The 24,906-nt window shown below is 43.2% G+C and overlaps 1 protein-coding gene across 1 annotated transcript in view; it reads left to right on the plus strand.

Annotated features, from left to right (window-relative positions):
* The first annotated feature begins 2,482 nt into the window (after positions 1-2,482).
* Positions 2,483-24,906, plus strand: part of ST6GAL2 (ST6 beta-galactosamide alpha-2,6-sialyltranferase 2) — a 40,460-nt gene continuing 18,036 nt past the window's right edge. Inside the window, exons 1-4 of the mRNA XM_011984680.1 lie at positions 2,483-3,506; positions 12,441-12,538; positions 13,918-14,019; positions 16,353-16,527. Of these exons, the coding sequence (XP_011840070.1) occupies positions 2,564-3,506; positions 12,441-12,538; positions 13,918-14,019; positions 16,353-16,527 (1,318 nt within the window). The 5' untranslated portion in view covers positions 2,483-2,563. The remainder of the gene's footprint in view (positions 3,507-12,440; positions 12,539-13,917; positions 14,020-16,352; positions 16,528-24,906) is intronic.

A 24,906-nucleotide genomic window follows, 5' to 3' on the forward strand; every position in this document is an offset into this window, starting at 1 on the left:
TTTCTTTTTTGCTTAATTTTTCTTTCTAATTATTATGGGTCCAAGATAGTTGTATATGTTACTGATGATTCTGGGAACTTATTTAGCATTTCCATTAGAACCTGTGCCAGTGATCCTCTGATGTAACAAATCACCTTAAAATGTAGGAGTTTACTCAGCATCGTGCAACATGCCCCTGTGACAAACCTGCACATGTACCCCTGAATCTAAAATTTGAAACAAATACATATATAGGTAGATAAATGTATTTATACACATCTATACATATCTCAAACCAAAGCCAACAAAAAATAACGTCGTGGTTTAGAACAACAGTCTATCATTATCACTCACCATGGACTGACTGGGCTAGACTGGTTCTCCTGTCTGGTCTTCCACAGGGTTGCAGTCAGATGTTGGCTGGGGATGGAGCCATTGGAAAGTGCAACAGGCTGGACATCCAGAATGACTTCTTTGCGCTTCACATTTGGTGCCTGGGCTGGGATGGCTGGGACGGCCGGAACAGCTTGGGGCTGGCTGGGTATCTCTCATTCTATGTGGACTCTCCTAGCTTGGGTTTCCTAGATGTATGCTGGGCTAAGCTTAGGGACGTGTCTTCACTGGTGGCTGGCTTCCCCCAGAGTGAGTGTTCTGAGAGGCGGGAAGTGGAAAATGCTAGATCTGGGCCTGGTAACTGGCATAGTATCACCACCGCCATAGTCTACTAGTCCAAGCAGTCATTGAGCCTGTCCTTATTTAACAGGGGGGAGACACAGACCCTGCCTCTCTCTAGGTGGAGGGTCAAAGAATCTGTGTCCACCTTTCACCTGCCATAAAGCTACAAAAGGAATGTAGTTTTCTTACTTTAGCATGTCCTTTCCCACCAGCGACATTGTATGATTTCCCAAGGTGACCACATTGAGGTAGGAATATTCATTTTGCTTTCAGTTCCTTCTTTTTGAGTGAAAACACAACCATTGTGTTACAGCCATGCCCGACATGCCTTTGTGTTTTGGCATTGGTCAGCCTGTACTCAGGAAGGCGCATGGGAGTCACAGATTTCCCCTGGCAGACCCTCTCCTCAGAATCACCCTACTTTCTGAGTGTCTGATTTCTACTAGTGACCTCCTTGTAGTCTGTGTTGCCTCCCTGCACTCTTCTCTGCCTTACCTGCCACAAGGAATCTCCTGAAAGCCCATGGAACCAATGCATCACTCCCTTGCTCTCAGAACTTCAGTCTCCTCCTGTGTCTTAATACGGCATGTGTCCCACCCATCCAGGTAGGGACTACAGACCCTCCACAGCTGGAAGAGGATCGCTTTCCAATTATGTTTTCCCCAAATGGTCTTGCTTCTTCTTTCAGTATCCCCACCAAAACACCCATGCATCGCCACAGACACACAAGGCCCTCTGCAAAACACATACACAAACACAAGCTCACATCATTTACCCAGCCAATATTTATTGAATATCTGCCTGTGCTGGGCTTTGTACTCGGCTTGAAGTTCCAGCAAGCTTAATTATTATTTTATTATGCCACAAACATACCTTAGGTTATTTTCCCTTTCCAGGACTTTGCTTAAGTTCCTGAGGTTAGGAGCATTTCTTATTAATGTTTTATTGTTTCCTTTGGTACCAAGTGCTGTGCTACCCACGTAGCAATACATATTAGTTGCAATGCTGTACAGAGGAGAGGTTCATTCTGTCTTTCATTGTATCTTACTTTTCATCTCTGCCCTTTTTGTTACCCTTTCTCTGAGTCTCATCTAGAATCAGCAAGCTCTCTCCTCATCTCTCCTCCTATTTAAAGTTTTAATGTACTTCCTTCCTTCTTATCTCACCAAAAGTTCATGGTAAGGGTGAAGTAGGAGGGTAGTCTTGAGGACATTGTTCAGGCACCTTGAAATCACATTCACCCGCAGACACAGTCAGTGAAGCATTGTTTTATTCAGTGCCATCGGCGGACTTCTGGTATGTTCTAGGCAGCCTTCCAGACTGGGGAGAACAGGAAGAATCAGATACGGTTGTCACTCCTTAGAAGTGCACAGCAGCTACTGTAATATCTATGAGCTGTGAGCTTTTGGTGGTCTGATAAGCAGACAAGAGAGGGCAAACTATGCTTACCTCTCTGGGTTTGCTTTATCAAATTGGAATTTTATAATCTCAAAAGTAGGGGGAACTTGTGGGCAGGGGCCCTACTGTCTTACCAAAGTGGGAAGGCGGACTTGTCCCTGAGTCCCATGGGGAAGATTTTGCAAATATACACTCATCCATCGCCTCTCTCCAAAGACTCACCTGAAATGGTGAGATCTCTTGTTTTGCAGAGGTTGGTGGGAGGTGGGGTTGGGGCAGGGACAGATATGACACCTGGATTTAGCTAAAACTCCTGGATGATTCTGGTTTCTAGTGCCCCTTCTACAACCCCACTCCACCACCTACAGAAACACTGCTCAGGATAGAATGTCCCCAGCAGCATCTGAGCAGATGCCCTATGTTTGGCTAACTGTGCCATCTGGCTGTTTTTCAGGTTCATTCTGCCACCCATCTGCTTTAAGACACAAGGTGCTGACCGCAGAGACCTGCCATGAAACCACACTTGAAGCAATGGAGACAACGAATGCTTTTCGGAATATTCGCTTGGGGGCTCCTCTTTTTGCTGATTTTCATCTACTTCACCGACAGCAACCCCGCTGAGCCTGTGCCCAGCTCCCTCTCCTTCCTGGAGACCAGGAGGCTCCTGCCGGTGCAGGGGAAGCAGCGGGCCATCATGGGCGCCGCGCACGAGCCCTCCCCGCCTGGGGGTCTGGACGCACGTCAGGGGCTGTCCCGCGCCCACCCAGCCAGTTCCTTTCACGCAGGGCCTGGAGACCCGCAGAAATGGGCCCAGTCCCAACATGGGTTTGAACATGAAGAGTTTTTTTCATCCCAGGTGGGAAGAAAATCTCAAAGTGCTTTCTACCCGGAGGATGACGACTACTTTTTTGCTGCTGGGCAGCCAGGGTGGCACAGCCACACTCAGGGGACATTGGGATTCCCTTCCCCTAGGGAGCCAGGCCCGCGGGATGGGGCTTTTCCGGCTGCACAGGTCCAGAGGAGGCGGGTGAAGAAGAGGCACCGGAGGCAGAGAAGGAGCCACGTGTTGGAGGAGGGAGACGACGGCGACAGGCTGTACTCCTCCATGTCCAGGGCCTTCCTGTACCGGCTCTGGAAGGGGAACGTCTCCTCCAAAATGCTGAACCCACGCCTGCAGAAGGCGATGAAGGATTACCTGACCGCCAACAAGCACGGGGTGCGCTTCCGCGGGAAGCGGGAGACCGGGCTGAGCAGGGCACAGCTACTGTGCCAGCTGCGGAGCCGCGCGCCCGTACGGACGCTGGACGGCACCGAGGCGCCCTTCTCTGCGCTGGGCTGGCGGCGCCTGGTGCCCGCCGTGCCCCTGAGCCAGCTGCACCCGCGCGGCTTGCGCAGCTGCGCTGTCGTCATGTCTGCAGGCTCAATCCTCAACTCCTCCTTGGGCGAGGAAATAGGTAGGTCTCAGTGCGGGGACCAGGTCGCCTTGTCTTGAGCCAGTGTGTCCCTGGGAGCTGGTTCTTTCCGTGCGCGCCTCTGGATCTCACTGGCGGGGCAGGCTGGGGTCTCCACACCAGGTGTTTCTTGTGGGAGCTGGAGATTCTTCAGGTGATTTCCCCTTGCTGGCGCAGAATGAGTCTCTCTGGGGTCACAGAAGAAGTACTCTTCGGGGGACTCTTAGAGCAAGGATTTGGGGAATGCTGGGGAGCAAGAAGGGCCCTCCCCATAGCTGATGCCAGTGGGCAGTGGAAGGAAAGCGCCGCCCCTTGCTTCCAGTGTCCTTCTCACTGTTCAGACTTCGTATCCCATAGAAACCACAGTCTGCATGGATAGGCTCCCAGGCTGGCCCCGAAAGCCGGGTGAACCCATCTTGCAGTGGGAATATGGGAAGGGAACAAGAGGAGGAGGAGGCAGGAAAGCAAGAGCTGCTCAATCAGGGCATCAGCTCCAAAGAGCAGGGTGCATGAAGATCATGTTGGTTACTGTGGGCTCTCAGAAGAGCCCAGCTGCTGTTGGGAACATCTTTCCCATGGGAGCGTAAGTTCTGGCCTCCCAACTGTTGGCGCATATCCAACCTTTGGGGCTCTGCCAGTGCACCTACCGGGGACCTTCTCCAAGATGGTAAATTAACACGCAACACCTGGGCTTCCTCCCTCCCTGCCAGGCTCCTGTCTCTTATACACATCTAGATGAATTAACACGCAACACCTGGGCTTCCTCCCTCCCTGCCAGGCTCTGTCTTCACATCCCTGTCAAGAGCGCTGGAGCACATCTGTTTCCCGACTCCTGTATCCGTCAGGGTTCTCCAGAGACTCACACCAGGAGGATATGTGTCTCTACAGAGAAAGATTTATTTTAAGGACTTGACTCTCATGATCGTGAAGGCTGGCGAGTCTGAAATAGGTAGTGCAGGCCAGCAGATGGGAAACTCAGGCGGAGCTTCTTTGTTGCTGTCTTGAGGCAGAATTTCTTGTTAAGGAAACTTCAGTCTTTGTTCTTCAGGCATTCACCTGGCTTGAGGAAGCACACCTGCATTGTGAGAGTTGTCTGCTGTTCTCAAAGTCTAGTGATTTCACTGTTAATCACATCTTAAAAACACCTTCCCAGCAACATCTAGACTAGTGTTTGACCAACCAGCTGGGCACTGTGGCCTAGCCAAGATGGCACACAACATGAGCCATCGCTATGTCTTCCTAGTTTTGAAGTGCCAGTTCTAATCTTTTTTGATTGATGGGGGCATGGCAGGGTTCAAATACATTTGCCTCCTGCAGAGTGGTGTAGGTTCTGCACCAGATGGGCCAGCATTGGCCCTCCTCAGAATTCCCCTTCCTGGCCGGATCACATTCACTTCCCTACCTGCCCCAGCCTCTCACCCTGTCTTGCCGGAGATACCCAGGCTCTTGTGTTCCCATAGCTGGGCTTTCTCCCTCAGCAGTTTCCGATCCCTTTGCTCCCAGAACTGCCCCCGTTCCCAGGCTAATTCCATTGCTGCACCAGTCAGCAAGCAGCTTGGCCCTTTAGGCTCATTCATTCGACAAATATGTGTTTAGCCCCTAATGTGTGCTTGACTCTGTACTAGGAGCAGGAAAACAAATGTGAATCAAATACAGCATCAGCCTCAAGTCCAGATGTAAGACAATCGCGTCCTGTACACTCTCACAGTAGGCAGTGTTAGGTCATAACTGGTCTGGAAGCGACATTCAGGGAATGTTGCTCCCTCTTTACAAATAAGTAAAATTTGTTGTCTTCATTTTAAGTGGATCCATTAGTCGTTCTGTGTCCTGGAAGAGTGGCCCATATTCCAGAGTTGTCTTAGGATAGGGTGAAGCCACTGTAGGCAGGCTCAGAAACCGAGACCTCAGCTCAGCAGAAGTCCTTGGGCATGAGGCTAAATGAGAAATATTTTTAAAGTTAAAAAAAAAAAAAAAACAAGATAGTGAGTCTGGAATCAAGGTCTGGGGTCCCTGTGTCCCTGTGCTGACATTACAGCAGGCTCATAATAACACAGTCCATGTGTCACATAAGCTTGTAGCCAAAGCCAGAGCAGAGCAGCCTGCAATTTATTAAGAAGAAGCAGTGGTTTAAGAGGTCCCCGGGGTGAAATAACACCACAGTTCTTTCTCATTTCTGAGGGCCAATATTAATAATGTAGAGAAGGAATTTAAGTATTATGCTTGAAGCAGGCAGTAACTTGCTTCCGGTTTGGTTTTGTTTTAAACACCTCTGCATCAGAGGTGAAGATCTGGATTGCTCTTGCATGCCAGTGAGCAGTCCCTTGTCCTTTATTTCTGCATAAATATCCCTGACCAGAATCTTATAAACTCTAGAATTTGGAAGAGAGCATGAAAGACACTGAGAAGTCCATGTTTCTGGGAAACTTGAAATGCCAGTTATATCTTTGTTAATTTCTAGTATCCAAATCTAATTTATTTTTCATGCCTTTAAGAACGGTAGAATCACAACTGAAGAACATGCCTGGAAATTTCTTTAAAATTATCTTTATTGTTTTGTCTAGGGTCTTTTGGATCAGATTGTGTATCTACTATTTTAAGAACATGTAACCATAGCGTGGCTCAATTTGTATAAACAAAAAGTTTCATTTGTATAAGTTGGTATCTCAGCATCAGCAGTTTACATGCCGGGTGCATGTAAACCTCGCTCCTCCCTGTTCACCTGAATGTATGCAAGCAAACTCACGTAGTTATGAATGGCTTGCAGAATACAAAAACTCTGGCAGCAGATTCCTTTAGGCAGCTTAGAGTATTGGGGGCAGCTGTAGCTAAATTCATGTTGGTCCCTAAGTATCTACTTGTGAATTGGCTAAGTGAAGATCAAAAGACTTACCAAAGATCACAATCTTATGAAAAACTGAAGACAGAGCTAGAAAGTATCTCAGATGGTCAGTGCTTATCAGCCCTACCTCCGCTCTGCCAGGAGGCCACCTGTACACGCTTATGTCCAGGGAAGACCCAGTCAGTCTCAGGTTTGCTTACTGGCTAGCCTTTAGCTCCCCCTGGTGTTTGTTCCACTGGCAGTGCGGCCCCCATCCGCCTACCCTTCTGTTGGAACTGAGTCACACAAAGGAATTGGTTTTGGTTAGGAAAGTATAGCATTTGTAAACACTTTCGCTATGAATATGTTATTGAAAAACCAACTAATTGTTTTGGAAACCTGGATCATTCTCTCCTAGAGTCATAAGATGATCTGTTTTCACCCCTGCATATGAGCAATAATAATTTGCTTCTGTGCAGTGCTACTGGCATTCATGTGGAAACACGTTACGGAGGAGAAAGTTCTGCTCTCAACCACCAGTGATAGCCTTCATGTGGGAAACCAAGATCTGTGTACTTGAAACTCAGATTCTGGCAAGTGCATGGGAAGTGGGACGTGGAGGGAGAGACTGGGGATGGGATGCATAGACTGGTGGAGAGGGCTTGAGATGTGACGTGTCCTGTTACTTTTAAAAAAAGCAAGAAAGAAGAAAGCGGTCCATATACTCTTCCGATGAGCGTTATTTATTGGTCACCAACTCTCCACCAGATCCTGTGCTAGACACAAAACTGAAGAGGTCACGGGCCCGAGCATCCATAGTGGCACACTTCAGTGGTAAACAGACAATTCCCGTGTTGTGGATTGGAGAAGGACAGGGAGATAGGTAGGCTGACAAGGCAGAAATGATGATGAATTCCTAACTCCCCTGAGGGCTGGTGGCGGGGCAGAGGGAAGAGGTTGGTAAAGACTGCTCCAGGGAGAGGAGACCAAGCTGAAAGCCCGGCGTCATATGGAAGTGAGAAACAGCGTGGTATACAGGTGGTGAGAGCTACAGGGAGTACACGGGCTCATAGGGACAGAAGAGAGAAGCCAACTTGGAAGGCAGATCATCTTCCTAGATGTCCTTGCAAGCCACTCTGAAAATTAGACTTTACTTAATAATTGTAATCATAGATACCACTTATAGTACAGACAAGGCCCTGTTCAGAATCCTTTTTTTTTTTTTTTTTTTTGAGAGGGGGTCTCCCACTGTTGCCCAGGCTGGAGTGTAGTGGCACAATCTTGGCTCACTACAACCTCCACTTCCCAGGTTCAAGCAATTCTCCTGCCTCAGTCTCCCAAGTAGCTGGAATGACAGGTGCCCACCACCCTATCCAGCTAATTTTTGTATTTTTAGTAGAGATGGGGTTTCACCATGTTGACCAGGCTGATCTTGAACTCCTGACCTCAAGTGATCTTCCTGCCTCAGCCTCCCAAAGTGCTAGGATGACAGGCATGAGCCACCGTGCCCGGCCCAAAATGCTCTTTTTGTGCTAACTGTTGTAAACCTTACAACCCTGACTGATAGATAAGTTTGTTCCCATTTTATAGATAAGGAAATACCTCCAGTCACACGTGCAGAACCTGGGTTCAAACCTCAGTGTGGGTCTCCAGAAACACTAGCTCTCACCCCTGTGCCGGCAATGCACAGCCATCGCAGATAGTTGCTCTAGAGATCACGCCAGAGCCTGGGCTTGAGGCTGCGAGGGAAGTAAGTCAGGAGGTGAGGGTTACAGGTCCTGGGGAAAAACAGGGCCTCCGCGGTGCTGGGAAAACATCGCTTCGTCCAAACCCAGGTAGGCCATTCTCTAGTGACTGGAGGCTTGCTCTCCCGCTGTGTGAATTTTCTCATCAGCGTAGGAGAGGAGGGGGATGTGGGGGATGGGCCCCAGGGCAGGGCAGTGACCGGGTGCTGGAGGGCTTGCTGGCCCAGCAGCTCCTTGAAGGACTTTAATTTTCCTTCCATGGATGCACTTGTCTGGCTCCATTCTCAAGGTCAACACAGCATGGTTCTGGCCTGGGAATGCCTTCTCCAGAAATGAAACTTGACTTTCTTCCCGTTGCGTTTGCTGTCTGACCTATTCCTTTTTGTCTAAATAGGAATGGACAGCTTCTGTTCTCACAGTGCATTATCAGCGCATGCACAGCCAGGTGTACGTTTATAAAATATGCCTGTGTGACAGACGACAGTCTCAGTGCACCCTCCCCTTCCATCCCCACCCCACGCTGCTCATAGAGGCTGTTCATAGAGGGCTTGCACTGGGCCTAGCCACAAGCCTACATGACCCTGCCTCGCTGTCCTCTACACGCAGGTGGCCTCTTAACTCTGCAGACTAATACCACCTCCAAAGGAATTACACTGCTTTATGTTTCTGTGCCCTGTGCCTCGTGAAGTCCTTGAATGGCTTAGAGCACAGCTCCACAATAAGACAACGGGCATTTAAATGCTGGAATGTTTTCAAGGGTGATGCAATTAATTCACATTTATTAGTCAACTAATAGAAATGCACTCACCGCGTGGGGCCCTTGGCTAGGCTGTGTCGGAGGGGTTGTCAGCATGGTTTGGAGAGAGCTGGGGTTGAGGATTGCTGGCATCACACTTCCCCTCCGGCTCGGGGTGACTCCCTCCCAGCACCTGCAGTCACCTCGCTGTCTGGAGTCTCCTCTCACTGTCTGCAACCAGAGGGTTGCCCTGGCTTGGCAGTTGGCACAGTGAGAGCTAAGCTTACCCTTAGACTTTCCAAGGCCCTTTCGAGGGTCCATGAGAAAAAACTACTGTGATAAGTATACTCAGAGTTCTTTTCCTTCCAGTTGTTGACATTTGCACTGGTGGTACAAACACAATGATGCGTGGGACTGGGGCTTCTTAGCACAAGTCAGGGCAGCAGAACCCAAAGCTCAACCTTTGAATACATGGTTTTTCAGATTCAGTGGGACTCATGGGGAAATAGGAGAAAAACGCTTATGTGTGCCAGTTCACAAAGGAAAAGCCCCTGTGTGATTGCATTGTGAGCCGAACTAGCCACTTTTTTCATGAAATGCAATTTCAACTTGAAAAGAAATGTTAATTATTCAGACTTGGATATTTGACAGATATGTTCTCAAAAAGGAATCAAGGGAGCGTGTCACTTTTAGGAAAATAACTGATAGTATTTCTTGCCAATGATAAAATTCAAGCTTTGAACCATGAACTTGGAAGTTATCCAGACTTTAAAAACTGGTGAACTCCATGGTGATACTAACCAATGTGGTGTTTCAATTCTTTTTTTTTTTGAGACGGAGTTTTGCTCTTGTTGCTCAGGCTGGAGTGCAATGGTACGATCTCGGCTCACCGCAACGTCTGCCCTCTGGGTTCAAGCAATTCTCCTACCTCAGCCTCCCGAGTAACTGGGATTACAGGCATGCACCACCATGCTCAGCTAATTTTCTTTCTTTCTTTCTTTCTGTCTGTCTGTCTGTCTTTTTTTTTTTTTTTTTTTTTTTTTTTTTTTTGCATTTTTAGTAGAGACAGGGTTTCTCCCTGGTGGTCAGGCTGATCTCCAACTCCTGACCTCAGATAATCCGCCCGTCTGGGTCTCCCAAAGTGCTGGGATTACAGGCATGAGCCACCACGCCCAGCCAGTGTTTCAACTCTTTATTACAAAATGCATCACCATTTGGAAGATCTGCCTAACATATATATATATATAACTTATATATAACTATGCCTAGCTGATAGTTTTCAGGTGATCATTGTACAATATTATACAATTACGCATGAGTGGAAGGTCCATTTTAAGAGAAAAACAGACCACAAGTTTTAATGTAACAGAGCACGAAAAGTTCATTGACAGGTTTCAGATTCCAAATTATAACCAACCCTAAGAAACTAGCCCTCGTAGAGTTTTGTTAGGTATCAAAGAAGAATATTCACAGTTCTTTGAAAGGATTCTTTAAATAGCTTTCTCAATTCAACAATGTGTCTGAGCCTTCATATACTTCAAATAAAACAACATATTGCAACAAGTTGAATTCGAAAGCAGATATGAGAAACCAACTTTCTAAAAAACCAGACCTAAAAGAGACTTGCAAACATTGAAAATGGTGCCAGTCTTCTCAGTATTCTTTTGGTTTTTGAAAATACAGGGTTTTTTTTAAATTGAAAAAAACTCTATTTTAAAATAAATTAATAGACATTTAAAAATTCCCTGTTTTACTTTCTAGTATGGTAAATATCAGTAGATATATTCCATATCCCTAAAAAGTGTTTGGATTATCAATAAATTTCAAGAGTCTACTGTTTTGGGTAATCTAGTTTTTCCACCTCAAATATTATTTGAATTTGTTGACAAAACGTTATTCAATAAAAATAAATAATAAATCCATTATCTCAATAAAGTATGAACAAATCCTTAAATTGTGAAGTAAAGAACAGGTTTTAACTTGGAGGCATTTACGTATGTTGGCATCATTTATACCCAGAGTAGATCCCCTTGAATCTAGAGACTGGCAGACTTTTTTGCAGAGTCTGGTAGTAAATATTTTAGGTTTTGTGAACCATGTTTCTGTCTCTGTCTCAACAGTTCAACTCTGCAGTTATAGACAGCGTGTACAGTGGATGTGTCTACGTTATGGTGGAACTTGATTTACTAAAACAAGTGGCAGGCCAGATTTGGCCAGAAGGTCATAGTTTGCCAACTCCTGCAAAATTTCCCCTAAAAGAACGTTGCAGGGTTTTGATGACATAGCCACCTACACCCTACGCATTCACGTCTTCCAAAAGTGGATTAATTTTGGCGCTAAAGCTGGACTTTGAATTCTTTTAGTTCAGGGCTTGACAGTGAAGACACCTTTTTTCACATTGTTTTAGTGGGGGCATGCATGGTAAGTTTCTGCTATTTGGAGAGCAAGAAGACTCCAAAGGAGCAGGTAGCAGGGACTGGGGAAGAAGGCGGCTGCCTTAGGCACTTGTGCGGGACTCGGGGACTGTACATGCAGCTCCCCTTAGGCATGACAGAAATACCTCTTTTCACCTCTCCCTCACAGACAGGCACTGTCCTTGCTCCAGGCGGAGCTTGGAATCTGCATGAGATATTTGCAGCTAAAGATGGCCCTTAGAAAATTGCTTTCTTGCTCATTGACTCTTCAGGCTGGTTTCTAGGAATTTCAAGACACATGTATGTTTATAGACTGCCTTATGCAAAGGGAACATATCCCCTCTTCCCAGTGCTAAATCAGGTGAACCCACTTTCCTGTGCCTCCCACTCTTCACCACCTTGTCAGCCTCCAGGATAGGGGTAACTTGTTTTCATCCAGGTCCTCCCAGCCCAGCATTCAGAGAACTTGGGCAAGTTGGGCTGTCAGGTTGAATGAGGTGAGATGTAGATTTATGTTGCATTCATAGTTCAACTTTGGTGAAGCACCGTGTGTGGTTATAGAACATAAGAGCCCTGGCAGCTGGTGGCATTGGGGGTCTCTCCATCTTGCCCATCCTCTGGGCTACAGCGGTCTGGTCTGCTGCTAACGCAGAATGCTCTAAGGTTGCTTTCACACAGGTATTCTTGCCATCGGCAGCAGTACGTCAGGTTGCATGGAAGTCAGGACTGGCTTTCTTTCTTTCTTCGACATTAAATGCAGAATCTCTGCTGAAGGGTTGGCTTTCTTTTTAAGCATACATCAGCACCAGAAAGCAGCTCTTGCCTTCTGGTGTCTTTATCTGCTCCAGTAGAGTCTCCCTCAAGATGCATTGGAAGCTTTGGGAGAATGGCTGCATCAAGCATGACACTTGTAAAGAATGCCGTAAAGGTAGCAGGTATCTAAATATCACTTAGATGATACAGTATCGCCCATAATTGAACAGATTATATATACATATATATTATATATATAAAATATATATATATATCCATATTGATGTTTCCTCTAGCCAAGATCTCATTCTCAATGAAGAGTAAATTCTCTGCAAATCATGTGGGGACATCTTAACTTTATTGATGGTGTATCATTAGCTTCAGGTATTGAAAGGTTTGCTTTAACATTTTTTCCTAGATTATGTGATTCTACAGAGAACAAAAGTAAGCTTGTCACTTATGTGCCCTTAGATTCTCATGATGCAGTTTTGAGATTTAACTCTGCTCCTACACGTGGTTATGAGAAAGATGTTGGGAATAAAACCACCGTACGCATCATTAATTCGCAGGTAAGACAGATGAAGTGTTTTCATGGATGTGTGTTTCTTAGGTTTAACTGGATGAGTGAAGAGAAATGAGTTTAACTGGATGAGTGAAGAGAAGTTACCTGGTTAATTATGACCATGGTACTTGTTTATTTCTATCAATCTTATAATTAATGCAAATTAATGAGGAAAACTGCAGAGAAATGGTAATTTAGACATGACATGAATAGGAGGAAATGAATAAGATTAAAAGGAAAAATCAGTAGAAATAGAAATATATATACATATTTGTAATCATAGACTTAGCATGTTGCATTTTGTGAACTGACCAAAGTTAAACTTAGAAGAAATGGCAATAAAGAAAGCAGAATATAAAGGGGAGAAAGCAAAGTATAAAATCTGAGAGTTCGTAGGAGATCTTTGCAACTTTAGTCTGCCATTTGGAAATTTTAAAAAATGAAAAGGAATTATTTAATTGGAAATGAAAATACCTCGTTTATTCACGTTCTTAATAAGAATACCTTGCAGATGTATAGCAAAATTATCCTCAGAACAAACCACAACAATTTCTGGAGTTTCAAAATATGTAGAAAAAATGAGGTGATGAGTGATTTATGGTGAGTTGCTTACAGAACAAAAGATTAGCTTTCTGCACAGTTCACTGCACCAGGCAGCCTGCCTCAAGGTAAGAAACAATTACCATATTTCCTTAATTCAGAGATGTCATTTGACTGTAAAATCTGCCATTCATTTAATAACAACTTTTTGCAAAGGAGGAGATAAATGCCACCAAATTAGAATACATATCATCTGTAACATACATTCTAACTTAGAAACTTTAACGTGAAGGAAAAAAGTATATCGTAATAATGGTTAAAAAAAATGTGTCTTAAAACCGAGGGAAAATAATACATTGTTTTTTCCTGAAACAATAATTTTAAAAAGATGATTGGCAGCTGAGATTGAAGAATTCATTTAGAACTAGGTAGGGCCACAGAGGGAAGCTGGCACGCTGGAGGCTCCTTCGGGACTCACTTCATCCACACCTGCAACGCTCTCTCCAAATTACACGTGGAGGCAATTGTAGAAGAGGTTGTGGCACTTGAATTAGCTGGGGAATTGCATCCTTCAGGATCTGGATTCAGTACCACCAGACATGAGTACATTGCTGGTGAAAAGTCAGAACTTGTGTTTTTTTAAAAAAAAATAAAATAATAATTTCCTTAAACATTCTTTAAGTGCTTCTGCATGCAATGCCTGCGTCTCTCCCTCCCCCAGAAGAAACTACAAAGTCTGAGCCACCGTTTTCTTGTCCTAGTTCTTTTTAATTTTCACCTCTTTTTAAAATGCAATTTTTAAAAACCAAACCCTGGCTTCGAAATGGTTTTTCTGTGTGTTTGCAGATCCTGACCAATCCCAGCCATCATTTCATTGACAGTTCACTGTATAAAGACGTCATTTTGGTGGCCTGGGATCCTGCGCCATATTCCGCAAATCTTAACCTGGTAAGTGTTTCCCTGGATTCGCCCACCCCAACAGTCAGACAATGGCTTTGACTAATTGATCATAAGATCTAGGCGAGGATTAAGCTTTGACAGACAACGAAAGTACCCATCAATATCAATTTCATGCATGTTTGTGAATACCGCATTGATACCCAGTTACAGTAGCACACTTGTGAACATTAGTCATCTAATGCCAAAGTGCTTTTGTGCAGAATTGGTGGGCAGGGCAGCCAGGTGGGGGAAATGTAGAATATCTAAATATTCAGAAATTTCTAGTTACACTAAAGGGTTGACTGATTACAGTCAGAATTGTTTCACTGTGTTGGGGCTACATTACCTTTCAAGTAGTTGGAAGACCTTTTGAAATAAATTGAAAGTGATTGGCACGAGAATCTCAACTTTGTGAATCCACAGCTCATTTTTATTTAAATGGGGCCTGTTCCAGGCTTTTCTTGAGTGTGTTCCTCTTTGGCTTCTGCTTCTGAATCTACTTAATTTTATGCAATAGGGCTGAAACAAGTTTATTACTAGCCATAAAAACACAAACAGGTTATATTTGGGATATTCTGGTAAATCATTGCCTATCTAAACAAGCAACCAGCTACTTTTGGTGAAACCTTTCGTGAAAAGCCAGCATGCTTGTTTTTCAATGAGGGCTGGAAAAGATGGATAGTATTTAGCCTAGTAAGAGATGCTGTCATTTCTGTAAACGAGTGTCTTTGACTTGTTTAGTGAAGACCAGAGAGGATGCAACCTTCTTAAGATGAGTGTCAGGGAAAGGTCTTTGCTTCTTCGAGAGGTAACCTCCCAAGGTAGAAGCAGCTCCTGGAGAAGGAGCATGTTGGTCACTGTTGACCTTGAGACTGAGGCTGGACATTTACCTCGTATGATTACTTACAATTCCTGACCTGGCGTGCAAGTCAAAATCACCTGGAGAGTATTTTTCAAAATCTGTCAGAGCCCCATCTCCAGAAATGTAGGATATATATAGCCTCGATGTATATTTTTTGAGAGGGCTCTTTGATTCTCATATGTACCCTCCACTGAGAATCAAGCATCAGATGGGTGTTTGAACTTTTCAACTTCCTTTCCAGCCTGAGGCTCCCTGGTTTTAAACTCTTGCAGCTTCCTTGCTATTTGTGAACAGACTGAGAGTTTCTAGCTGTTGGACCTTATTTCTTCCTCTGTTGGAAGCAGCCCAACCCAGGGCACAGAGCTGGCCACCTGGCAGTGCTAAAATCCCAGTGGCAAGTCCGCTTTCTGTAAGGCCTTTACTGCCATGTGAGGCCCCAAGAGGAGGGAGGGTAAAGGAGCGACTCTCGCTCTGACTCCACATTCCTCTTGCTCCCTTGCCAGGGCCACATGGCTTGGGGCTTCGTTTAGGAAAGATACTCTGGTCCAGTCATTCTCAAAGCTTTTAAAGCGACAGTGCCATTTCATTAGTGAAATATTACCTGTGATCTTAACGTATACCCACTATACACCGCTGCTGTCTGTTTAAAGGGAGTTCTATGAGCTAAGCTTCTTCCCACCCACCCTCTCCAAATCCATGTCATGGTTACAGCTGAGACGCTTCTGAAAATTTCCTTTTTGAAAAACATCCTTACTGATTTTTCATACAACAGCATACATTGTGTAAACAAATATAAGTGTACATTTTGAAGAATGATAACCAATCTATATACTCATCTATCTACCATCATAATGAAAAACTGGAATATTTCCTTCACCCCAGAGAGTTCCTTTGTCAGTCCATCCTAGTCAATCTTCCCAGCCCCAACCCAGGCCCAGGCAGCAGCAATACAATTTCTGTCACTATAGATGAAATTTGGAAAACTTATTTTTGAAATACGCTGATCCAGTCCCCAAGGGCCAACAAACTACACCCATGGGCCAAATCTAGCCACCACCTGCCTTCATAAATAGTGTTTTATTAGAACACAGCACGCCCATTCAGTACTTATTGTCCATGGCTGCTTCTGTGCTACGATGGTACAGTTGAGTAGAGACGACCGACTCTATGGCCTGCAAAGCCCAAGGTGTTGATTATCTGGCCCTTTGCAGAAGAGGGATGCTGATCCGTGACCTAGTCCATTTTTCTCATTTGACTAAAGCACAAAGCATTATCTCTGCTAGGGATAGCACCCTGGTCTCTCTTTGTTTTCATCCCCTCGTCCCAATGAGAAAGTATCTGTAGAGGGAATGAGTCATGATCCTTCCCCATCCTCTAGCCCCAGCCTGGCCCCTCTGCCTCGAATCAACCAGCCATGCCCTGTCTCCTTTCACGGTTTAGTTCTTTCTACTTGACTGCATTGATTTTTTTTTTTCCTTAGTGGTACAAAAAACCGGATTACAACCTGTTCACTCCATATATTCAGCATCGTCAGAGATACCCAAATCAGCCATTTTACATTCTTCATCCTAAATTTATATGGCAGCTCTGGGATATTATCCAGGAGAACACTAAAGAGAAGATTCAGCCAAACCCACCTTCTTCTGGTTTCATTGGTAGGTGTCATATTAAAAATTGGAATGAGTGGGGGGCAGACAGGATGAGATCTAATATTTAACAAATATACAGTCATGTTATACGGGTTGAGAATACCTTCTCTGAAATGCCTGGAACCAGAAGTGTTTCTGATTTTGGATTTTTTTCAGATTTCAGAATATTCACAGATACTTAACTGGTTGAGAATGTCTAATCCAAAAATCCAAAATGCTTCAATGAGCCTTTGCTTTGAGTGCCATGTGGACACACAAAAAGTTTTGAATTTTGGAGCATTTCAGCTTTTGGTTATTCAGATTAGACATGTTCCATCTGTACAGTAAGAGCCATTAACAGGTGGTTTTGGAGGAAAGGTAGGTTAACTAAGGAAAAAAGAAACACTTGTGTAACAGACTACTCCAAAATTTCAAGGTGTAAAAGAAAGAACTGTTTTATTTTTCTCATGATTTTATAGGTCAGGACAGGCCTAGCTGGGCAGTTCTTTCTGTTTCATGTGGCATCCATGGAGGTCGTCTGGTGTATTCCACTGCTTTATGGGATGACTTCACTCCCACATCCCTCCGGTGCCTTTGCAGGGATGGCTAAAGGCCCACCTCAGCTGGGACAGTTGACCATGTGCCTGCACATAGTCTCTCTTGCATGGTGGTCTGAAAGTAACTGGACTTCTTAAATGGCAGCTTGTGGATCCCAGGGAGAACGTTCGAAAACACAGGAAATCAAGAATTTGAATTTCAAGAATTTGAATTCTTCTCTGCCACTGCCAGTTTCTTAAGGCCAACACCTAGGGACTGGTACAGCATCACAGGTGCAATTCTATTGGCCAGAGTCATTTCAGGGCTTATTGATTCCAGGGGAGAAAACATAGACCCCGCCTCTTGAGGGAGGTGAGGGAGGCATGTCCAGGAATATGCGGCATCGTGAATCTACCACCCATGCTTGTTCACATAGCTTATGCCATGCTTGGTTGTGGAGCTCAATCTGTGACCACAGGAGAGTGTGTTGTGTTTCAAGATTATGAGTTGGTAGGGGCTTTGATGAGACTAGTTCCAGTATCTCATTTAGCTCTCTTCACCGAAGAGTGTCTTTCATCTACAGATGGGTTTTATGTAACAAGAGCATCACACTGGGCCTACATTGTCTTCTGGTCAAGCTTTGATCCTCAGAGTTTTTGGTTTTTACCTCATTTCTTTATCTGTGTTTTAGCTCATCACCCCATTGTCTCTTTGATATTTCCTGAGTAGGGTAATATTAAGGAATATCCTAGACCCTTTTGGCAATATGAAAACCTACACAAGAACCAAACGATATTGGTTTTGTCTATGAAGAACTGTAATGTTCTCTTCCCCAATTTCAATGAATTTACAACCCTTTTCCTTTCTTGGGCTGCACAGTGGTTCCCCATGAATAAAGGAAAGACTTGTGGAGACAACACTGGTTTGGTTATGAATTCAGGACACACAGGTATCCTGAATTGAAGCTTGCAGATTTTAGAGTGGGTTTTTGGTATTGTAATAATGTGAATTATTTTACATATAATTTAAGAAAAAAATTTACAATATGACTGCATACTCTTTTCCATAAGCTCAGCTTTTTCTCTCCCTTTTAAACTCATGCCTTTGACACTCTTTGTTTCTGAATCACTCTTTTGAAATCCTAAGTTCTTTATCTTTGGTGTGGTTTCATAGGATCTTGTTGATTTAGGAAAAAAAGTATAATCTAGTTTGTCAGCAAAGAGTAAACAGGATAGAATAATGCCTAGACAGCATAACAAGATGTGACAGAAGTTTAATAAAGTCTTTTTCATATCCTCACCCTCTCATAAATTCATGTGGCTAATATTTGATTAGAGCAAAAGTTTTAAAGCACAGTTAGAGGGGCCTGTCAGATACACTTATTATCAACACGTGGTTTAAAAAATTCAAGTTAGATAGTCATAACTGAAAAAAAAGTACTTTCCTATGTTGTTTTTGCTAAAAGAAATCATGCCACGTATAGCCAGCTTCCTTTTAAAGCTCTTTACTGAGAATTTAAAGTTTCAGAAGCTGAAGATTATCTTTAAGGCTTCTTTGACTTGAAGGGGCTGCAGTTTGATGTCATTGCAAGAGGTTGAGGTGGCAGAGGATGGGTTGAGTTTGAATTCCTCTCGGCCGCTTGCTGGCTTGCTGACCTTGGGCAAGTTACTTAATCCTCTGACCCTGAATATCCACAGATGAGAAATGGAAGTACTAATAATCATTATTATTTTCTAACACTGTACTGACCAATATGGCTACTTACATTTCAATTTCTTCAAACTAAATAAGAGGAAACCTTTTGTTTCTCAATCTCACTAGCCCCATCTCAAATTCTGAGTCACCACATGCTCCTGATGGCTACCATATTGGATAGTACAGAGACAGAACAATTCCATTGTCCCAGAAAGTTATGTAGGACAGCACTGTTATGTTTTGCTAGTCACAAAAGAATGAAAAACAGCAAGTTGATAAGAAATCTCTCAGTGCCCACTGGGCAGGCTGTGTTCTGTGGGTAACGGTTAGGGTTGGGCGAGGATAGAAGAGGCAACAGAAGATGTGGTCTGGCGTTGTTAAGTTTATTTGTGGCCCTTGTGCCTTGTCATGGTGAAGCATGTGAGAACCCTCACCAAGGATGGGCAGTGGAGACAGCTTGGATGAGTTCTGCTCAGAAAACCTCCAGCACCTTCTGATTACCCACAAGACTGCAGTAGTCTTTGCCCCTCTTCTTTGATCTTGATCATAAATAGGCTGAGAGCCAGAATCTGTTTTATAATTTATCCAACATCCTTAAATAGCAGTAAAATGATGTCACCCACATCTCAATCTGTCTGCTATGAGAATTTTAAAAATCAATGACTGGTTTGTTTTTTTTTTCTGTTATCAAAAAAATGTTCTCCAAATGCCCCCTTCATGTACTGAGGTCATGTTGAGAAGGCATTGACTTGTTGTCTCAGCACCTCATTGTTTCCAAGTGCTCTAACCTCTAACGTCAGCTGCTGAACGAAAGAACCCATCGAAGAGCTGTTAGAAGGGATTAGAACATTTCAGTTTGCACAGTCCCATCTTCAGCCCTGGGTCCACCGGTCAGCAGGACGGTCACCATCACAAAAGATCACCCTGGCAGTGTCCCCGGCCTCTGGTTGTTCTGATCCACAAGGGGCTGCCCTGGAGGTGAAACAGTGTGCCCCGCTTCCTTTACTGATGTGCTCATTAAATACATATATATACACATAACTGCACACATGGTTGGCTTCATAGGGCTTTTGGTTTCCAATATTTTTGAACTAAAACCTTTCCTAATGTGTCCATCCTTATAGTCTCCCATGCAATTACTTACATTTCTAAACCCTCTGACATGGTTCGGGTATTTGTCCCCACCTAGATCTCATGCTGAATTGTAATCCCCACTTCACCTGGGCCTCGTGGGAGGTGTTTGGATCATGCGGACAGATCCTTCATGGCTTGGTGCTGTCTTCATGATAGTGAGTTCTCATGAGATTTGGTTGTTTTCTGATTTTTTTTTTTTTTTTGAGACAGAGTCTCGCTCTGTCACCCAGGCTGGAGTGCAGTGGCATGATCTCGGCTCACTGCAACCTCCGCCTCTTGGGTTCAAGCAATTCTCCTACCTCAGCCTCCCAAGTAGCTGGGACTACAGATTTGGTTATTTGAGATCGTTGTGGCACCAACTCCCGCCCACTCTGTCTCTTGCTCCTGCTTTCAACATGTGAGGTACCAACTCTGACTTTGCCTTGCCAAGTCAGAGGCCTCCTAAGATGCAAATGCCAGCACTATGTTTCCTGCACAGCTTGCGAAACTATGAGCCAATTAAATCTCTTTTCTTTATATTTTACCCAGTCTCAGGTATTTTATTACAGCACTGCAAGAACAGACTAACACATCCACTGCATACATTTTCTTTATACATGCTTAGGAATCTGCATGTTTGAAATAGAGAGACTCTAAAAAGCTGACTATTTTGAACACAAAAGACATTTCTTTGTATGGAGATTATCCAGCGGCAGTTGGATTCCCAGGGAGATGTTACTGAGCCCCTTAAATGTAGTGCTGTTAGTGCTATTCAAGGCCTCGTTACTGGGGCCTGAATCCATATAGGCGAAAGGTAATGAGCAAGGAAGGTAAGGGTCATACTCAAGTGGATATTAATTGCACACTTCCTGTGTGCCAGACACAGGACTGGGCCCCTGAAACCTGGTGGTGAAGAAACCAGGCAAGGGTCCTGCCCACCCAAAACTTGCAGGACAAACGTAAATAAAATCGTTATAAAGTATGATAAGTCCAACGAAGGAAAAGAAAAGAATGCATCAAGGAATGTTCTGTGTCTGTTTTGCCCATCATTGTATTTCTGCTGTTAGCCTGGTACATAGTAGATACAAATAATAATTACTTGGTGAGTGAATGAATGTTTTAGCTCAATGTTTTTCAAAATTTAGCATGTGTCAGAATCACACAAAAGGTTTGTGTGCTAATAAACCATTCCTGCAAAGCAAAAGTTAGATTCTAAAAAGAATAATAAGCATTTATTCTTTCACAGTTTCCATGGGTCAGTAATCTGGGAGCAGATTGGTTGGATGATTCTGGCTCACAGTGTCTCCTAAGGTTACAATCAAACTGTCTGAATTCGGGCTGGATAATGTGTTTCCAAGATGACTCACTTGCGTAGCTGAGGGCAGGAGGCCTCAGTTCCTTACCACATGAACCTCTTTCCATAGCACTGCTTGGGCATCCTCACAACATGGCAGCTGGCTTCCAGAGAACAGGGGATCTGAGAAAGAGCAGGGAGGAAGGCCCAATGTTTTTATGATGCCATAAGCTAACACATCTGCCACATTATCTTTGTTACACAAGTCAGCACCATTGTTATGGGACGAAACTACACAAAAAACATGAATAGCAGGCACCAATCGTTATGGAGTCAGTTTGGAGGGTGGCTGTCACAGTTTTGTAAACCAGATTACTGGGCCTACTCCCAGAGTTTTTGAGTAGCTGGAGATTGTGAGAATTTGCATTTCGAACAAGTTCCCAAGTGATACTGACACTGTTGGTTCAGGGGCCATGCTTTGAGAACCATTCTTTTAGCTTTGTGGAATCTTAAGAACTTCAAAAATCTAGTCCACAGGCTCTGTACTGATGGATGTACCAGCAACGTGATATGCATTTGGCTCAGTAGGAGGACTCAGGAATCTTGAATAACTACTAATCATGTACTTATTGCAGTCTTCAATCCCAAGTGGGATCATTATTTTTATTTGTGTTTAGTTAAAATAATGTAACATATTACTAAAAATATAACTTTTTATATATTTTTGCCTTTTGAAATCCTGTAACATTAAATCCTATATTCCAGCAGTATTGGATGTGTGTGTGTTTTGTTTGTTTGTTTGAGATGGAGTCTCGCTCTGTTGCCCAGTCTGGAGTGCAGTGGAGCGATCTCACCTCACTGAAAGCTCCGCCCCCTGAGTTCAAGCAGTTCTCCTGCCTCAGCCTCCCAACTAGCTGGGACTACAGGTGCATGCCACCATGTCCGGCTAATATTTTGTATTTGTAGTAGAAACGGGGTTTCACTGTGTTAGCCAGGATGGTCTTGATTTCCTGAACTCAAGATCTGCCCACCTTGGCCTTCCAAAATGCTGGGATTATGGGCGTGAGCCACTGTGCCTGGCCTATTCCAGCATTATTGGATGTTTTAATTATCAATACAATTATTCTTTTTGTATTTTTGGAAGACATAACTATAAAATTTACTCACTTTACTAATGAACTCAGGTTTTGTCCTTAAAACTTATTGTGAAATGATATACATAACAGTGTGGACTGTAAATATTTTCCTCAAAAGTGGATTTTTGTTTGTTCCTATCAAGTTGGGACCCAGATTCTTGGATATACTGATTAGTGGGGTATAAGTTTGTAAAAAGCAAGCAAAGTTCCAACTCTCGTTGATTTCAGGAAGGCATTCTCTCACTAACATTTGGGCAGATGAAATTCAGTGTGTTAGACTTGAATGTTTCTCCCTGTAAAATTTGTATGTTGAAATTCTAACCCTCAAGGTGATATTAGCAGGTGGGACCATTGGGAGGTGATTAGGTCATGAAGGTGGAGCTTCCCTCATGGATAGGATTAGTGCCCTTGTAAAAGAGACCCCAGACAGCTCATTTGCCTCCTCCACTGTGAAGACACAACAGAAAGATGGCCATCAATGAACCAGGAAGTGGGCCCTCACGAGGCATTGAATCTGCCGCGTACTGTTCATGGACTTTCAGGCCCCTAAAACTATGAAAAATAAATTATTGTCATTTATAAGCCACCCAGTTTATTGCATTCTGGTACAGCAGCCCAAATGGAATAAAACATTCAGCCAACACCTTCCTCTCAAAAAGCATAACATACTTTTTGCACTTTCATTAGCAACCCCTAGTCTAGTACCAGTAGTCTCTTTGATGGCTCATACATCACATGGTCTTGCCTTATTGGATTAGGAACTCTGTCTCTCTCTCTCTCTCTCTGTGTGTGTGTGTGTGTGTGTGCACGTGCATGTGCATGTGTGTTTTCTGCTGGGAAAAGGAAAGCAATAAATATTAAAGGGAAAAGGAGTATAGAAGCAACTTCTGTTCATTGCACCAGTCTGAATGTTTCTTGGTTAGTAGGCTGGAGATATTGTGACATCAGAATTGTCATTGATCCAGTACCCCATAGGCAGGGCTGAGCTTTTTCTTTGGTGCTGTAAGATCTGTGCACTATTTCCTATGGAAAAGAAAATCAGATTTCCTAGTGAAATCAGATTTGGACAGAAATACTTAAGTTGGAACCAAATAAATTCTTCCTGTTCTTCTGAAAATAACAGGGCTTCCTTTTCTGCTTAAAGCGAAAGAACAATAGGTTTCAAAATTTGAAGAACACATTGATCTAGCATTGAAGAAAGCAAACTCTAAGAACCTCTTCAACAAAAGTCATTTTATTGTTGGAAAAACACCTGATTTCAGAAGTTTGCAATTTACGAACACAGAAAATTTATCAAAGATAAGAATGATTCTGTTTTCCTTATAATTAATGAATTCCAAAACATGTGAACAATTATATTATTGACACAATATAAACACATTCTAATATGAAATTAAACTATGCTTTTATTACAAGCTTACTTCAATATTAATAAGATTCTTATTAATGGAGAAACTGCATGGCAAAAATGGCAAAAACCAAAATTACTTTTGTACCAACCTAGTATAATTTGAAGTCAGGTCATGTGATTCCCCCAGTTTTGTTCTTTTCACTCAGGATAGTTTTGGCTATTCTGGGTCATTCCATTGAATGAGTCTTTTGTGATTACATATGAATTTTAAGATTGTTTTTTCTGTTTCTGTGAAGAATGTCATTGGTATTTTGATAGGGATTGTATTGAATCTGTCGATTGCTTGGGGTCAGATGGACATATGAACAATATTGATTCTTCCAACCCATGAACATGGAATATATGTCTATATTTTTGTGGCCTCTTCAACTTCTTTCATGGATGTTTTATAATTTTCATTATAGAGATCTTTCACTTCTTTGGTTAATTCCTATGTATTTTATTTGTACTTATTGTAAATAGGATTACCTTCTTGATGTCTTTTTCAGATTTTTCATTGTTGGCATATAGAAATGCTACTGATTTTTGTATGTTGATTTTGTATCCTGCAGCTTTACTGAATGTTTATCAGTTCTAATTAGGTTTTTCCAAATATAAGATCATGTCATCTGCAAATAAGGATCATTTGACTGCTTCTGTTTGAATTTGGATGCCCTTTACTTCTTTCTCTTGTCTGATTGCTCTAGCTAGGACTTTCAGTACTATGTTGAATAACAGTGATGAAAGTGGGCATCCTTGCCATGTTTCAGATCTTAGAGGAAAAGTTTTCAATTTTTCTCCATTCATTATGATACTAGCTATGGATCTGTCATATATGGCTTTTATTGTGTTGAATTATGTTCCTTTTATTCCCACTATTTTGAAGGGATTTTATCATGAAACGATGTTGAATTTTATCAAATGCTTTTTCAGCATCAGTTGAAATGATTATATGTTTTTTGTCCTTCCTTTTGTTAATGTGTCACATTGATTGATTGCATATGTTGAACCATCCTTGCATTCCAGGGATAAATCCCACTTGGTTGTGATGAATGGTTTTTTAATGTGTTGTTGAATTCAATTTACTAGTATTTTATTGAGGATTTTTTAAATCAGTATTCATCAAAGACATTGGCCTGTAGTTTTCTTTTTTGATGTGTCTTTGTCTGATTTTAGTATCAGGATGGCTTGTAGAATGAGGTTGGAAGTATTCCCTCCTCCTTTATTTTTCAGAATGGTTT

Source organism: Mandrillus leucophaeus, unplaced genomic scaffold (genome assembly GCF_000951045.1).
Source record: "Mandrillus leucophaeus isolate KB7577 unplaced genomic scaffold, Mleu.le_1.0 Scaffold271, whole genome shotgun sequence".
NCBI classification, from domain to species: domain Eukaryota; kingdom Metazoa; phylum Chordata; class Mammalia; order Primates; family Cercopithecidae; genus Mandrillus; species Mandrillus leucophaeus.